Genomic DNA, 15024 nt, shown 5'->3' on the forward strand with positions numbered 1-15024 from the left:
GGACTAGTTTATTAGCACATAGTAATTATAAAACTGTGTGTTCCCATCTTCTCAGTGGGACAGACACAGTCTCTCTCCAGGCAACCACGGTCCCTCTTCCCTCTGGTATCTTAAATTGCCCAGAACCAAAACATAAGCCTCATCCATCGTCCCTTTAGAGCCATAAGGATACTCAGGACTCTTTTCCTCCCTAACTTTCAGGCTGGCTCCTTGAAGGTTTACTATACTGCTTCTTTTAGGAGCTCCACAGCTTTCTAGAAGGCCTTCAGCCCCTGATCAAGCTCCAGTGCCCTCCTTTTAATCAAACAGGTAATTAAGGTCAGGTGTAACGGCATCAGCTCTCACTTAAGGGCCAGTCACTCCATAACACACCCCTTTTGCTTTCTCTTTTCTTTGGGTCACATCCTATTTTTAGGTGCAGCTGTGGGGAAGTGACGCTGAAGGCAGTGAATCTATAGTTATTCTTCTCTCCACCCACAAGGAGTTCCAAACCTTTGGTCCGGTTGCCAAGGAAGTACTGTCACCCACTCATGAATTTCATACTTGATGTTGACAGCTTTATAGTTCTTGGGGAACATAGTTGTCAAAGGACCTCATCGTCTCAATGAGAGAGTTGCCTGCTGAGGTAAGCAGGGCCAGTTACATGGAAGGCTTTGAAGATTAGCACCAAGATCTTGAATTTGTCCTGGTATTCCCTGAGAAGGCAGTGTAATGAGCAAAGCACCTGGTTGATGGGCTTTTTACAGCTGGTCTTTCAGGTAGATGGATTGCTGCAATCTGTACTAACTGAAGCTATTTTATTTTATATTTTTACATCTGTAGGCATAGTGAAGTGTGGTAGTCCAACCTGGAGATTACAGAGGTATCACTGTGGGCAGTTCCATATCTGATATAGTCTTCTGGCTAATTGTGGATGGAGGAAAGCATGTTCGCTATTCTCATTCTGTGTATCCAGCAGCAGCAAGATGTCTAACGATACACCTATGCTGCACTCCAGTGTGACAATCTGAGGCCTTTGATGGAGGGTGAGATACTAGTTGCTAGATCTTCAAAGTGTTTTCTATTCCCACAAACATGTTCAACTTGCCCACGTTTTAGTTTCAGCCAGTTAGAAAATGGTGCAAAGGGAAAAAGATGGGGCTCCTCTGATATTACTGGCATTTGATACCATGGTGTCTTAGTTTCCCACAGCAGCTACATGTAGAGGTTAAAAGGATGTATACACCAGATGTCTGCTGCCACTCATGCTTTCAAGCCCTGTTCAGACACCTGTTTGTTCTGTTGCATGGCAATTATTTAAATCCTTCACACTAGAAATCTCCACCTCCACTCTGCAAACTGCTGGCTGCCTAATGTGTAATCAGAACAGTCACTTATACCCTATTGACACCTCCTGGGCCAAGTTTTTCATTACTTACCTGATCCAATGTCCACTAGAGTCATTGGCATCTTTTTTTCCATTGACTCCTACGGACTTTGGATCAGGCCCTGGCTGTATGAAAGGAGGGAAGAACATAGGTAGCTTTAAGCTACATTTATGCCCTGTGACTTGTGACCTGAGTGGGGCTCCATATGAGTTCAGGGTCCACTAGTGCAGATCTCATTGCAGGAGCAGGGGCCCTAAGCTCTGTCTTATTTTTGGAGGGTTTGTGGGGAATAAGAGTATAGTATAAATCATAAGCCACTGTCCCATTCCTTTGAGCAAATTTCTTTATGATAGCATCTCCAATATTTCCTATAACAATGAGTAATTTCTTTGAAATGCCTTTAAGTACAGTGAAATTGTTTCCTTGTGTATTTTCTTTGATAAGACACATTGTGTAGGAAAATTCAAAATGTCAGATGCAGATTTTCTCATTTCTTTTCAAACAGTAACAGAAGTATGCTATAGTTATTTCTAAGTGATTATGTTATTTATGACAAAGCTTATCTAAAAACCCACTTGTGACATGATAGCAGCTAAACGCATGCGCCATCAACATGGCAATAGATGGAAATAGTGTAGGCAACAGCTGTTGTCTTTCAGACCATATATAGTCTGTAAGTAATAGCAAGAAATACCAAACATTTTAGCTAAGGCTGAACAGCTCTGTTCGGAAAAAAATTATCACATATCCACAAGAGTCATTTTCCTAATGATAAACTACATTGTTGTTCTATTTTAAAAATAATTAAATAACAGCTCAAACCAAGTTTAAATGCAAACTGTAGTTTGATACTTACAATCTAAATTGTTAAAGAAAAAAAGGAGTAGTTCAACGTATACGAGTCAGTTTTTTTCTTAAATAATAATAGACTCACAAAATCCAGTACGAGTCAGAAGATGCTATTTGTAATGTGGAATATTTGAAATCTTGTAGTGAGGCTCATGTTTAAAGTGCTTGCATTTGGCTATAAGAGATACACATTATTTTAAAATAATGTATTTTACAGGAGTGTCTTTTAACAGACTTCCTTCAAAAATAACAACACTGCAGTTCTTTATGGCAGCTGTTAAACCAGGGGAACTCAGACCAGTCCATAGACCACTACTAACCTACTAAACCATTTCTGGTGATTCATAAAATAAAACATTTGAAATCCAAAAGTAGGAAATGTGGGGTATTGTGGGGAAAATGTTGTTCTTCAGAAGCAACTCTCTCAAAAAGCAGTTTACTCATGAAAGTTGGAGAATCTCTTGGTGAAGTGATCAACTACAGGTCCATAAATTTCAAGTTTAATCTTAAACCTATTCATGCAGGTTCATTGTGGCCAAAACCAGTAGCAATTATCTGTTTCTACTGTCCAGGTAGCCAAAGAAGTTGAGTAACAAATGGCAGAGATAGTCCCTCAATACAGAGATTTTATAATCTGTGCCCTTTTTTCTGATGGTTTCTCCCACACCAAAACCAAAAAGTGATACCCTTGCTGCCTTGAAATAAATGGCCAAATGCAATTGAACATCATTTCAATGGGACCAATCAGCAAGGACACATCCCGCCTCAGCCTCTATAGATACTAGGTTAGTCATTGAGTTGCACCAGATGAATCAGGTAAAATGGAAATACAACCTTCCAAATCTTCTCACTCTCCAAAAAAGGAAAAGTAGAGACAGGGCAGTAACAGGAGCAAGCATCATCTTGAGAATAAGCCTATCACTTCTCTAAGAGTGACCCTTGAAGCATTAATGAACTCCAAAGGTGAGTCCAGCACCTCTATGCTGGTCTTCACCAGTAAAAAGAAACCAGGATCAGACTCATGTGTCACAATTCACAAATTCCTCAGCACTTACAGAACCTTATTGAGCGACATCAGCTGAAATGCAAGCAGATGAGAGACTGCATTTGTACCTTCTTGCTGTTGGTCTGCAAACAAGGGACAGATAAATTAGCTCAGTCCAAATCCAAGTTATCCAGATAATTTTAAAATTCTAGTACAATCACCACATAGAAACTGAAGCTAGTTGCAGACACCTTATAATTTATGAAAAGGCACACAAATAAATTACTTGGCAGTTACCATAAAAAATGATGCCCAGAGAAAATTAAAAACTGTATGCTGTGACATACATGATGTGTCCCAACCTACATACATAGCTTATCAGGATTTATGATGTACATCTTCCAAAGATACTGAAGTAAATAACATAAGATATCTAACAGCAGCAGAAAGTGACATGAATAATAGGCAATGAAGTTATGACCTAAGTGGCATACCACAAGTTAAACCCAATATACAGCTGCAAAGAACTAAAAATGTTTGCAATGTTAACAAACTGGCATATATTGTACTGTAGTTCAGCTCCTTAATATTAACTTGAACAATTTAACAAATCCTTGGAGGAAAATTGCCTGTGATCACTTAATTTGCCATTGTATAATGATAGAAGATAACATTGAATTAACTTTCTTTTAAAATGTATGAGCTGCAGGTAATCCACTTTATGTATTTATTTTATAGTTATCTCTGGTCTTGGCTCAGAGTCAATAAATAAATTCAAAGTCTGAAATATTGCTATATTATCTATGTATAAATGTCAATAAAACTATGTTTTCTTATCTTGTGTTACATGACTGGACTTGATGGACTAAAATTTTAAGAGTGCTCCATAATTAGTGATTTTAAAAAAGGGGGGGCTCAGCTGAGTATGTGTGACAGTTAATAATATTTGACATTTATCCTTTCATGCCAAAAGTTCAGAAATCATAAACATTCCTCACAAGTTCTGAAATGCAGCCATCCCTCTAGTAGAAGGAGGCAAATAACCAGTGACCACTACTCTGCATAGCAGTGGAGGCTTGGAAAGTATTGGCCAAGTATAACAAGGCAAATCTGCTATTCCTAGTCTTTCATGTCCACAAAGAGCAGATAAGACTGATTTTTAAGTTTTCATCTAAAAGACTTAGGCCCTGATTCAGGAAAGTATTCTTATTCAAAGACAAACACTTAGCACATGCTTATAATTCAGCATACACTTAAGTCCCACTGAACTCAATGGGTGAAAAACCCTGGCTTTGTTGAAATCAATGGCAAAACTCCCCTTAATTTCAGCAAGTCAGGATTTCGCCTAGGGTGTTTACAAGCTTTTCTGAATTGGAGCCCATGGCTCCTCAGAAAAGGTCAAAGATGACTTTTTAGGAATAAAAATTTGTTATTCCAGAGGTAAAGTATCCCAAAGCTTGAAGCTTAGCACGCTCAGGGTATGTCCACATTGCAGTCCGAGGAGTGATTGCAGCACAGGTAGACATGCCTACTCTAGCTTCACCCATGCTAGCATGACTAAAAATAGCAGTGTAGATGCAGCAGCTGAGGTTTTGGCATGGGCTACCAAGGTGCATATTTCAGAGTAGCAGCCATGTTAGTCTGTATTCGCAAAAAGAAAAAGAGTACTTGTGGCACCTTAGAGACTAACAAATTTATTTGAGCATAAGCTTTCGTGAGCTACAGCTCACTTCATCAGATGCATATGTACTTAGCGTTCTCAGAATATCTGCACAGCCTGTTCCGAAGCTCATGCCACCACTCCTACACTGCTATTTTTAGACATGATAGCATTGGGTGAAGCTAAGATAAGTATGTCTACTGATGCTATAGTCACACGTTGGACTGCAGTGTAGACATATCCTGGAGGGGAATGTTTTAGGGTATGTTAAGACTGTTTTAACTAGACCTATTTCTTTCTGCTTTTATATAGCTTGTTTGTAAATTGCCAACTATATGGCTATTGCAAAAAGCATAGTGTGCCACTGATACGTTTGGTAATTATGTCTGTCTACAGGACTGTTTAGATCATAAGTTCAATGGCTACATAAATTATCTTTAACATATATTTGAAAAATATGTAAAGTGGAATAGAATAGCTTGTGAAATGTTCTCTCTAAAAATTAAATATGCAAATTAGCAGAAGAGCTAACTGAAATGGAGAGACATTGGTATCAAAGTGGCTTTTAAGAAATTCATGCACGCTAAAACCAAAAAAACCCCATGCTGTAGAGCTAGAGAATTGCTGCAATCAATAATGGACCTAATTCTGCCATGACTTGTACTCTATGCAACCTTACAGAATTTAGTGGCGATTATCTGGGAGATAACCCACAAAAGAATTTTATTCAGTATGTAGCAAAGGACAGAATATTAGCTTGTATGACAACTTTTTATTTTTCTCTCTAAAGTGGTCAATGCTAAGTTACTGTCTGACTTCCAAATTACTTTTTAAAAATGTGCCAAATACTACTTTTATTTACACATAACATCACAAAGTTGCCCCTCTGCAAGTGAATAGAATTTGTCTCATCTTTTTTCACATTAGTGGAACCTACATGACCCTTTAGGGAGTTAAAACTCTACTGCACTGAGAGTCTATTGGTCTGGTCTTATGTATATGTTCAGTGTTATGGTTGAGCTCCTGACTGCTCTGTATCACTCTCCTTGGTCTCACTCCACAATGCAACCTAAAACTAATGTCTGAGTACGCAGACCTCAGTGAACTCTGTTCATCTATTTACCATAAAATAACCCATTTTCCAATTAAATGTGAGCAACCCTAAATATTACACAAAATCAGATGTATGTGACTAGAGTGGTGCTAAAGTCAACAGTGCATTGACATGAGGTTCAGAGCACATGAATGCAAAAACTAAAAACACCTCAGCTGAAACAGTCAAGATTTACTTGGTTTTATGTCAGAAACTATGCAAACCCAACAATTTTTGTATGGGATCCACTTAAATCTATAATTTTCCCTTAACACCTCTTCCCCTAGCCTCAGCAGGTAGAGAGAGGAAAAAAACAGAATCCTAAACCTCAGAAAAGCCAATGGGAAGAAGACTGCAGCGAGAGCACCCTTCCCAGTCCTGAACTTTTCAGGGAATGTTTGACTGGTCAGGCTTTTCTATACTGGTTCATGAAAGGGACTGGGAAGTCCTTCCACCCCAAACCCGCCAAGCAAACATCCTCATTCTTTAGCAGCAAGAGAAAAGAATACACAAACATCAGAGTGAGCTAAATAATTATTTTCTTCCAAATAAGATAACGAGAAATTGGTTCCTTACACTCATCTCTGTTAATTTAACCAGATTCAGTCTGATCAAAGCATGACTATCTCTTACATTATTTTAAGCAAGCTGTAAGATCACATGTTCATTTCAATTAATTACATAACCAAGAAAGGTAATGAGGGGAGAGAAGACTGACAGCACAGCAAATACAGGAACCAGATCCTTCGAAACAAAAAGGTGCAACTGCTTCCTGAGAGATTTATATAGATGGATTCTCCACAGGTGAAATATGCATGACTTTCACAGAGGCGACATTGGTTAAACAAGTATTGTTTTGTTGTATAACACTTAGTGACAAAAATAGCAGAGGAGATTTTCCAAGGCACAAATGGCTGTTAGGCACACAATTCCCTCTGTGCCTTTGAAAATCCCAGCCAACAAAATTAATGAATGCATGGTGTCAGTTGGGTAAAACCTTGTTATGGGTTGAGTTAATATAGATGCGAACTCACTCTTCAGTTAATGTAACTATAAGGATAAGCCCCTACCTAAAACAAAAAGGAGTATGAGAATCTGCCCTGATTTTTTGCTTAGTATTGTTGTGGGTAGGTGTAGATACAGGTGCCTAGGAACGCAGAACAGACAAAAATCTGGGAGAAACTGAGGGTATGTCTACACATAAAACCACTACAACAGCACAGCTGTGCCTCTGTAGCCCTTCAATGAAGACACTACCTACACCAACGGAGAATTCTCCCATCGTCCTAGCACTGTCTACATCCGGGGTTATGTTGATTTAACTGCATTGCTCAGGGGCATGAATATTGACCGAATAGTCTAGGTGTAGACTAGGCCAGAAACACAGACAGACAGCTGGAAGGAGCAGCTGAATGCATGGTGTTCACCCTGGAAGAAACCTGTGGAGAGGTTTTAGAGTCAGAGGTGTAGGCTGAAAAATATGCCCTTGATGCTGCAAGCAAAAGAATCTGTTTCCTGCTATTTGATTCCTTTTCATTCAGAGACACAGAACTTCATACATTCTTTGTAAATAAACAAAACTGCATCAAAGAAATACCTAGCTATCACCAGTTTCTGCTCCCATCTGGAATACACCCAGGGCCCCAAACTGACTGTAATCAATAAAAGGGGCAACATTACTGTATTTGAGCAAATAAAATTTAATTTAAGCTCGAAACTAGGTGAAGGTTTCTAACCATCAGAGGAGTGAAATTCCGGAACAGCCTTGAAAGGGAAGCAAGGAGGGGCCAAAAAAAAAATGGCTTAAAGACTCAGCTTGATAAGTTATGGATGAAATTGCCTACAATGGCATGTGGCCCATTGGTGACTGCCAGTAGCAAAAATCCCCAATGGCCAGAGATGGGACACTAGACAGAGAGGGTTCCAAGCTACCTGGAAAAAAATTCTCTGTAGTATCTGCTGGTAGGTCTTGCCCACATGCTAAGAATCTAATGGATTGCCACATTTGGGGTTGGGAAGGAATTTTCCCCCGGGGCCACATTGGCAGAGACCATGGGTGAGTTTTGCCTTCCTCTGCAGCAGGACCAGCTCACAACATTTTGGCACCTCAGGTGGGGAGCTCAAATGATGCCCCCATACCTCTTCGCTTGGGCCAAAACTTTGAAAGGTCTCAATTCTGCCTTCTTCCTGTTCTACTCCTCTCATGGTACTGCTCTGCTACCTACCCCAATAAAGGAGAACTAACAACTTAAAATGCCTTGTTCAAAAATTTTCAGTAACACTTAACACCTGAACAGCAAATGTAACTTTTCCTGTCTGCACAGTAAACACTGGCATTTTTATCTGTTTGAATAATCAAAGTGGTGCTTTCCGTGCCTTCTTGGTTGCAAAAGTTTGAACTGATTCCTGAAGGTCCACAGTCTGGGCCAGCTCCTGCTCTAGTGAGATGGTTGCAAGGCCAACCAAACTCGCCTGTGTCATTGTGCAGTGTAGATGTGTTTTTATTAACTTCAGCTTGGAGAAGCTGCATTCTCCACTGGCAACTGTTACAAGAAGTGTTAGAAGTATGTGCAGCAACAAAAGCATTTGGAAAGAGGGTGGTCACCTTATTTGTTCACATATATTCCAGAACAGCCTTTGGAGTTGATACTGCTGAAATGTATCTTGAAAGGGCTTTCAGTACATCACCTAAATCACTCGCATCAATATTGCACATATCATCATGTGTCAACACTGTCTCTAGTGCCCTGCATTGTTGTTGTAGGTCTTCTTCAGGTATAGTGAGGAGTTTTGGAATATCATACAACATCCCAAATATACTGCTCTGTTCCTTGAGCTGCATAAAACATTCCTCAACTAACTGTATTGCACAATCTAGCACCTGGTTAAAGAATTCAACTTTGAATTGTTGTTTTGGGTTTCTTATGGGATTATCCCGTGCCTCGTAATTAAAATGTCTTCTTCTTCAGTGACTCTTCTATTCTTGAATGGGTGGGAAAATAGCTTTGTCCAGTTGTTCCATTGCTCCAGATAGATCAAGGTCAACACCTTGGAGTCTCTTGCTTACAACATTTATTTCAAACAGCATGTCATGCCACAACATAAGCCACACAGAAATTTGAAGTTATGTATGTTTCTGGTGATTCCATTTCCTCTGCCACTGTTCTCGCATGAACAGTTCCTGTCCTAGCATTATCCTCCATGATGGCAATTATCGATCACCTATCTATCCCAATTTGGTGTTTGATAGGCTTTATTGCTTCCACTCGACTTCCCATCATGTGGCACTCAGTGATTTCTGTGTCAGAGAGGATGTTCCCAGATGTTACTTCAAAATTTGCCATCGATGAGTTGATGCAGAGAAAAATACATAGATGCTTTGAAATTAAAAAATTCAGCAACCTCACTAGAAGCAGGTGCTGCATCACTGACCACCAAGTTCAATGAATGAGAACTGCATGGGACAAAAAAAAGCTCGAGGGTTTAACTCTCGCATCAGTGTCTGCACTCCTCTGTTCTTTCCTCTCATGTTGGCACCATTATTGTAGCCCTGACCTCTCATGTCAGCAATCGCAATTCCTGTATTTTCCCGCTTTTTAAGAAGCACATTTGTCATAACAGCTCCTGTAGTATCATCAATGTCAATAAATCCTAGAAAATGCTCTGACAGTCACCATTGCAGGGACATTTTCACTAGGTTCTGTTGTTACAAAATGCACCATTTAAAGTCATTTGTTCCGTACGGCTGATGTCAGGTGTGCAGTCCAAAATAATAGAGTAATATCTTGCTGACTTTAGATCTGCCACAATCTTCTGTTTGACTTTTGTTGCCAGTAACTGTATCTCATTTTGAATGGTTTTCTCAGGGTAGTGGTGTGTGTACACTTCTTGGGTGGTGACTCTTCTTAGTTGATCCTGGAGTACAGCATCAAACTCAGCCATCACCACCACAATTTTAAGGAAGTTTCCATTGTTCCATACAGCTGATCTGAAGTGCCACGCAGTGCTAGGTTTTGGGTAGCAAGCATTCTCACAATGGCAATGAGCCTTTTCAGAACGTTTTGCCAGTAAAGAGACTCTGATGCAATCTTCTCTTGATGCTGATCATCTATGGTGGCCTTTAACCTTAGTGTCATCTCAAATTCCTTCCACCTATGGAATGCTCTCTGGGATTTGCTGCCTTCTCATGGCATGCCAGATTTCTAGCCAGATTTTTCCAGTCCTTTGTTCCTGTAGAACCCAATGTAGCTGGAACATTAGACTGGAAAAGTTTGCAACAAAAACAGTGTGCAGCATTCTGGGTTTTTTTAGTACATAAACCATGGCCTCGCCACTTTGTCACCATTGGGGATTTCATGCCAGTAATGTGCTGGATGGAAACTTCTATTTTCATTATTTTGAGGGAACATGAAGTTTTTCACTTGCTGTGGCCCATGCAGTACAAGGAAGTCCCTCAGGCTACTGCTCAAGTGGGTCTACAGTCCTGGATCATCTAGGCTTAAGGAACTAAATTCAGCAGCAGCTGTTTCTTGCGCCTCCACCACACTCTTCTCTGATCTTTTTCAGATTTTCACACTTTTCTTCAGGAATATGCATGGTTACATCCATTTGAGATGGAGATATGGATGCTGCAGTAGCTGCCAGGTCATCTGCACTCTGACGAACTGGAAGATCAGCCATCTCCTCATCACTCACATCCTCACTGGGGCCAGAAGGCTCACCGTGAACATTTATGTCTATGTATCTCAGGAGAGCTCCTTCCTGCTTAGATAGAAAAGCTTCCTTTGCTTTCTTTCTTTTACTGAATGCTGCCCCAGAGGGGTGTTTTCTTCTTTCCCTTGTGACTGCTGTTCTGTGCCAGCTATAGAGGGTCTCAACACTCAATTGAAGGGGACAAATAAGCAGGATGGTAGCAGGGCCTGAGTGAGGGAAGATATCAGCATCTTAAGGGCCTAACTGGCTACTATTTCAGTTGACTGCCTGTTCTCCTCAAGTGGGTTCAGGGAAGCAGCAAGAAACAGGAAGCTCCCTGAGAAGCTGGTTTTAATCAGTCCAGACTCCTGGGGGTGCTAGAGAGGTACGTAAGAGGCTCCTCCTCCTCTCTCTCCTGCAGCTTCTGCTGCTTTCTGTTATTCCCTCTCACCTTTTCTCCTGCCTGCCTGTTATGTCTCTTGTGCCCTACTTCCTCCAGCACAACACTCCATCATCTCTGTGTATCTAGAGCCAAGATGAGAGAGAATACATATGCACCAGCAGCAGACACAATTTTCTACACTCTGGGTCCTAATGATGCCCCCCCTACAGTCTGGCACCTGAGGTGGCCGTCTCAGTTCGCCTCGTGGTAAGGCGCCTCATGGTTCGCAGCATGGGGCACAAGTCACTTGCAGGTTTAAATTAGTATAAATAGTGAATTCTCTGTAAATTGAAATCTTTAAATCATTATTTGAGGTCTTCAGTAACTCAGCCAGAAGTAAGGAATCTATTTCAGGAGTGGGTGAGGTTCTATAGCCTGCAATGTGCAGGAGGTCAGACTAGAGGATCACAATGGTCCCTTCTCATCTTAAATTCTATGAGTCTAAGTGTATTAAAGACTAATGGCATCACATTAAGACTACAGAATCTCTATTAAACTATATAACATGTTTTTGAGTACAGAATTTGTAGAAATCTTTCTCCCTTTTATACAAGATTAGATTTTTTTTTAAATTGATGTCTTCAATTGTGCAGTATCTACAAACAGCACCTACTGGATAATCTTCAATCTGGTGAGTGCTAAACTAATCTCAGAGCAACAAAACCAAAGAAGCAAGGACATTATTTCACCACAATGATATACTTTGTATTTTAAATAAACTTCAGTAAATGCATTTTAGAGACAGACACATTAACAAAAATTATACGAATAAAGGAATTCCTTAAGGCCGCTGGTTTATTCACAGTGGGTACTGTACTTACTTTCTTTTCGAACATCATTAAGTGCTGCATTAAGTTCCTCTTTAAAAACAATGGCTTCCTTAGCAATTTTCTCCCCTTTGTCCAGTAGATTCCAAGTGGCTTTTTCCACAGAAGCTAGGAGGACACGGGCTCTTTTGGAACATCCTTTTTTCTTATTAGAAGGGGTTTGTGGACAATTCACTAATGTGGTAACCTAAAATTTAAAAATAAATAAATGAGTGTCTTAAATTCTGCAGCCAATAGACTAATATTGCTTTTAGTTATTTAAAATTAACAATAAAATAATGGACACCTCTAGGAGTGAGCAATAAAATTGCAGATACTTCAAAAACAGAGCCACACCCAACAAGATATTGTCAGACTGGACAATATTTTATCATCTCAGTGTCTGACTTTTGAAATTCTCCCAGATGTATTACCTTCATTTCATAGGGTTGAAAACAAAGCAGGTAGAATCCCATTGTTGCCACTCTGACCCTTCATATTACCATTGCTCTAAAATTCTTACGCTGTTTCCTATAAAATGTCATAATGACATAAAAATTTAAAAAGTGTATTTACAAAATCCTCAGTAACAGCATAACTCTCAGTTTCACTTCCATTGTGCCCACAAACCCTTTTGGCTTCTCCCCCTACCATCTCACAAGCAGGGACAGAAGGAGAGTCCCCAGTATGCAATGGATGCAGACCCATCTCTTCAAATTCTTCCCCTAATGTGGGGCACAATCAGGGGACAGAATTTAGCCCAGAAGAATTCAATGTTTTTGCAAATCATTTAAGATGTGCATAATGTTTGTTTGGAATCTAGGTAAAAGCATAATCATCCAAACTGTTTTTAAATCATGCATTTTAAGGAGCATAAGCAAGCTATTTTTATGTAGCTTCCCACTCTACATTCCTCATCTATTGAACACAACCTCCACACTCCATCATACATTTTTCTAACAAACTATTTCCTGATGCATTGCAAAGGCTGTCACGCTAATAGTGCATTTTAAAGAGATTTTTTTTAACAGGGGAAGTATCAGGGCCAGCTCTACCCTTTTTACCCCCCCCCCCCCCCCGCAAGCAGCGCGCCGAATTGCCGCCACTGCCAGAGCAGCTGAAGAGATAGAAGCTGCCGCCGATTTGCTGCCTAGGGCGGCTGAAGAGAGAGGCTGCCCCAGAATTGCCGCTGCTGTGAAAACGCCCTAACAGCATATGGACTGCCGCCCTTGCCGCCCCAAACACCTGCTTGGAACACTGGTTTCTGGAACCGGCCCTGGGAAGTATTGTCGATTTAACAAATATCAAAAGACATTTTCATTAATGATGTTTTGAATTCTTTATTATTCTTCTAGTTTGTTATCCTGTGCCAGCAGGTCTTTAGTATAGTTTAAAATTCAAGTTCAACTCTAATCTCTGAGTTAAATGAGTACATTTTTATATGTATATAATTACTTCATGTTTAATAAATGGCATTCCAGTCACCTGCAATCAGCTTGTTTCTTTGTGCATTAGGGGAATTGGCAACATGATTGCACAAGTAGAGCAAAAGGCGCATACACATATCCTATTCCAACAGGCAAACTCATGGATTTCAGGTTTCAGAGTGGTAGCCGAGTTAGTCTGTATCAGCAAAAAGAACGAGTACTTGTGGCACCTTAGAGACTAACAAATTGATTTGGGCATAAGCTTCCGTGGGCTAAAGCCCACTTCATCAGATGCATGCAGTGGATATATATCTTCCTACTGTATTTTCCACTGCATGCATCTAATGAAGTGGGCTTTAGCCCACGAAAGCTTATGCCCAGATAAATTTGTTAGTTTCTAAGGTGCCACAAGTACTCCTCATTTGTCATGGAATTCAGGCAGCTATTGTGCTTGTTGTTTGATATGATGCAATATGTCAAAGGGTGCATAATGAAGATAACACCACCCAGCCGCCTCACTGGACAGGAAACTTGACTGGACAGCTGTGTGGAAGGCAGATGCAGGGTGGGGAGAGTACATGCCCAGGAAGCAGGTACTGGCCCCTCCTTCTGCATAGGTTCTGTGCCTCCGATTGGGCAGGCAAGGGGAGATGGAAGCTGATTGGCCCTTAGCTCCTCCCCCCAGGGCCAGCTCTGGTAACCAGCAAAACAGGCAGGTGCTTGGGGCGGCACATTTCTAGGGGCAGCTGGCCACGCTGCCCCTAGAAATGTGCCCCAGCTCGCCTCCGCTCCGCCGCCGCCACTCCGCTTCTCCCCCCCCCCTCCCAGGCTTGCCAGGCATGAAACAGCTGTTTTGCAGGGCAAGCTGAGCAAGGATTTGATTATAGTTACAAGCCTGGGAGGGAGGGAAGAGAAGCTGAGAGGCGGTGGTGGAGTGGAGGTGAGCTGGGGCAGGGGGCGGTTCCTCCACCCCCACCTTCGCTCAGCCTGCTCCCCTGAACGCACTGCCTCTCCCTCGCCTGAGAGGGAGGGGGGAGAAGTGGAGCGGCAGCATGTTCAGGGGAGCAGAGGTGAGCTAGGGCGGCGGGTTGCAGGGGGGAGGAGCCGCAGGAAGCAATGGGGGGGGGGGGGAAACGCGGCAAGCCCGGGGGAGGAGGCAGGGCCAGGGATTTGGGGAAGGGGCGGAGTTAGGGCGGAGCTGGGGGCGGGGGGCATGAAAAAAAAGCAGGGGCGGCCAAAAAATTTTTTTGCTTGGGACAGCAAAAGTCCTAGGCTCAGCCCTGCCTCCCCCTTCTGTAATTTAAACAATTTCCCAGGTCTTTGGAGCCTGTTGTTCCATTCATAAGTGCTGAAGCTAGGGGTACTGAAGGTGCTGCTGCCCCCCCCCCCCGGCTTGAAGTGGTTTCCATCATATACAGGGGTTACAGTTTGGTTCAATTGCTCTCCACACCTCCACAATACAAATTGTTCCAGCACCCATGGAACTTCCATTGCCGATGCCCCACCCTCCCCCTCCCTTTGCAGTATAGGAGCTGTGTTTTTACAGGATGCTGTGTGTCTGACTGATTGCTTATTTGGGGTCAGGAGGGATTTTTTCCCATTAGGGCCAAACTTGCAGAGGCCTACTGTGTTTTGTCACCTTCCTGGCAGCATCTATGAGGCATAGTTTCATGATGAGGAATAAGACTTTAAAATACCATTAG

The 15024-nt window shown here is 41.6% G+C and overlaps 1 protein-coding gene across 4 annotated transcripts in view; it reads right to left on the minus strand.

The window, feature by feature from the left end:
- The window catches only part of CTNNA3 (catenin alpha 3), an 889777-nt gene that overhangs the window by 855532 nt on the left and 19221 nt on the right, over window positions 1–15024 (minus strand). For all 4 annotated transcript variants that reach the window (XM_043518063.1, XM_038411313.2, XM_043518062.1 and 1 more), the window contains exon 3: window positions 11910–12102. In XM_043518063.1, coding sequence (XP_043373998.1) covers window positions 11910–12102 — 193 coding nt within the window. The remainder of the gene's footprint in view (window positions 1–11909; window positions 12103–15024) is intronic.

The sequence above is a fragment of the Dermochelys coriacea genome, chromosome 7 (assembly GCF_009764565.3).
Source record: "Dermochelys coriacea isolate rDerCor1 chromosome 7, rDerCor1.pri.v4, whole genome shotgun sequence".
NCBI classification, from domain to species: Eukaryota; Metazoa; Chordata; order Testudines; family Dermochelyidae; genus Dermochelys; species Dermochelys coriacea.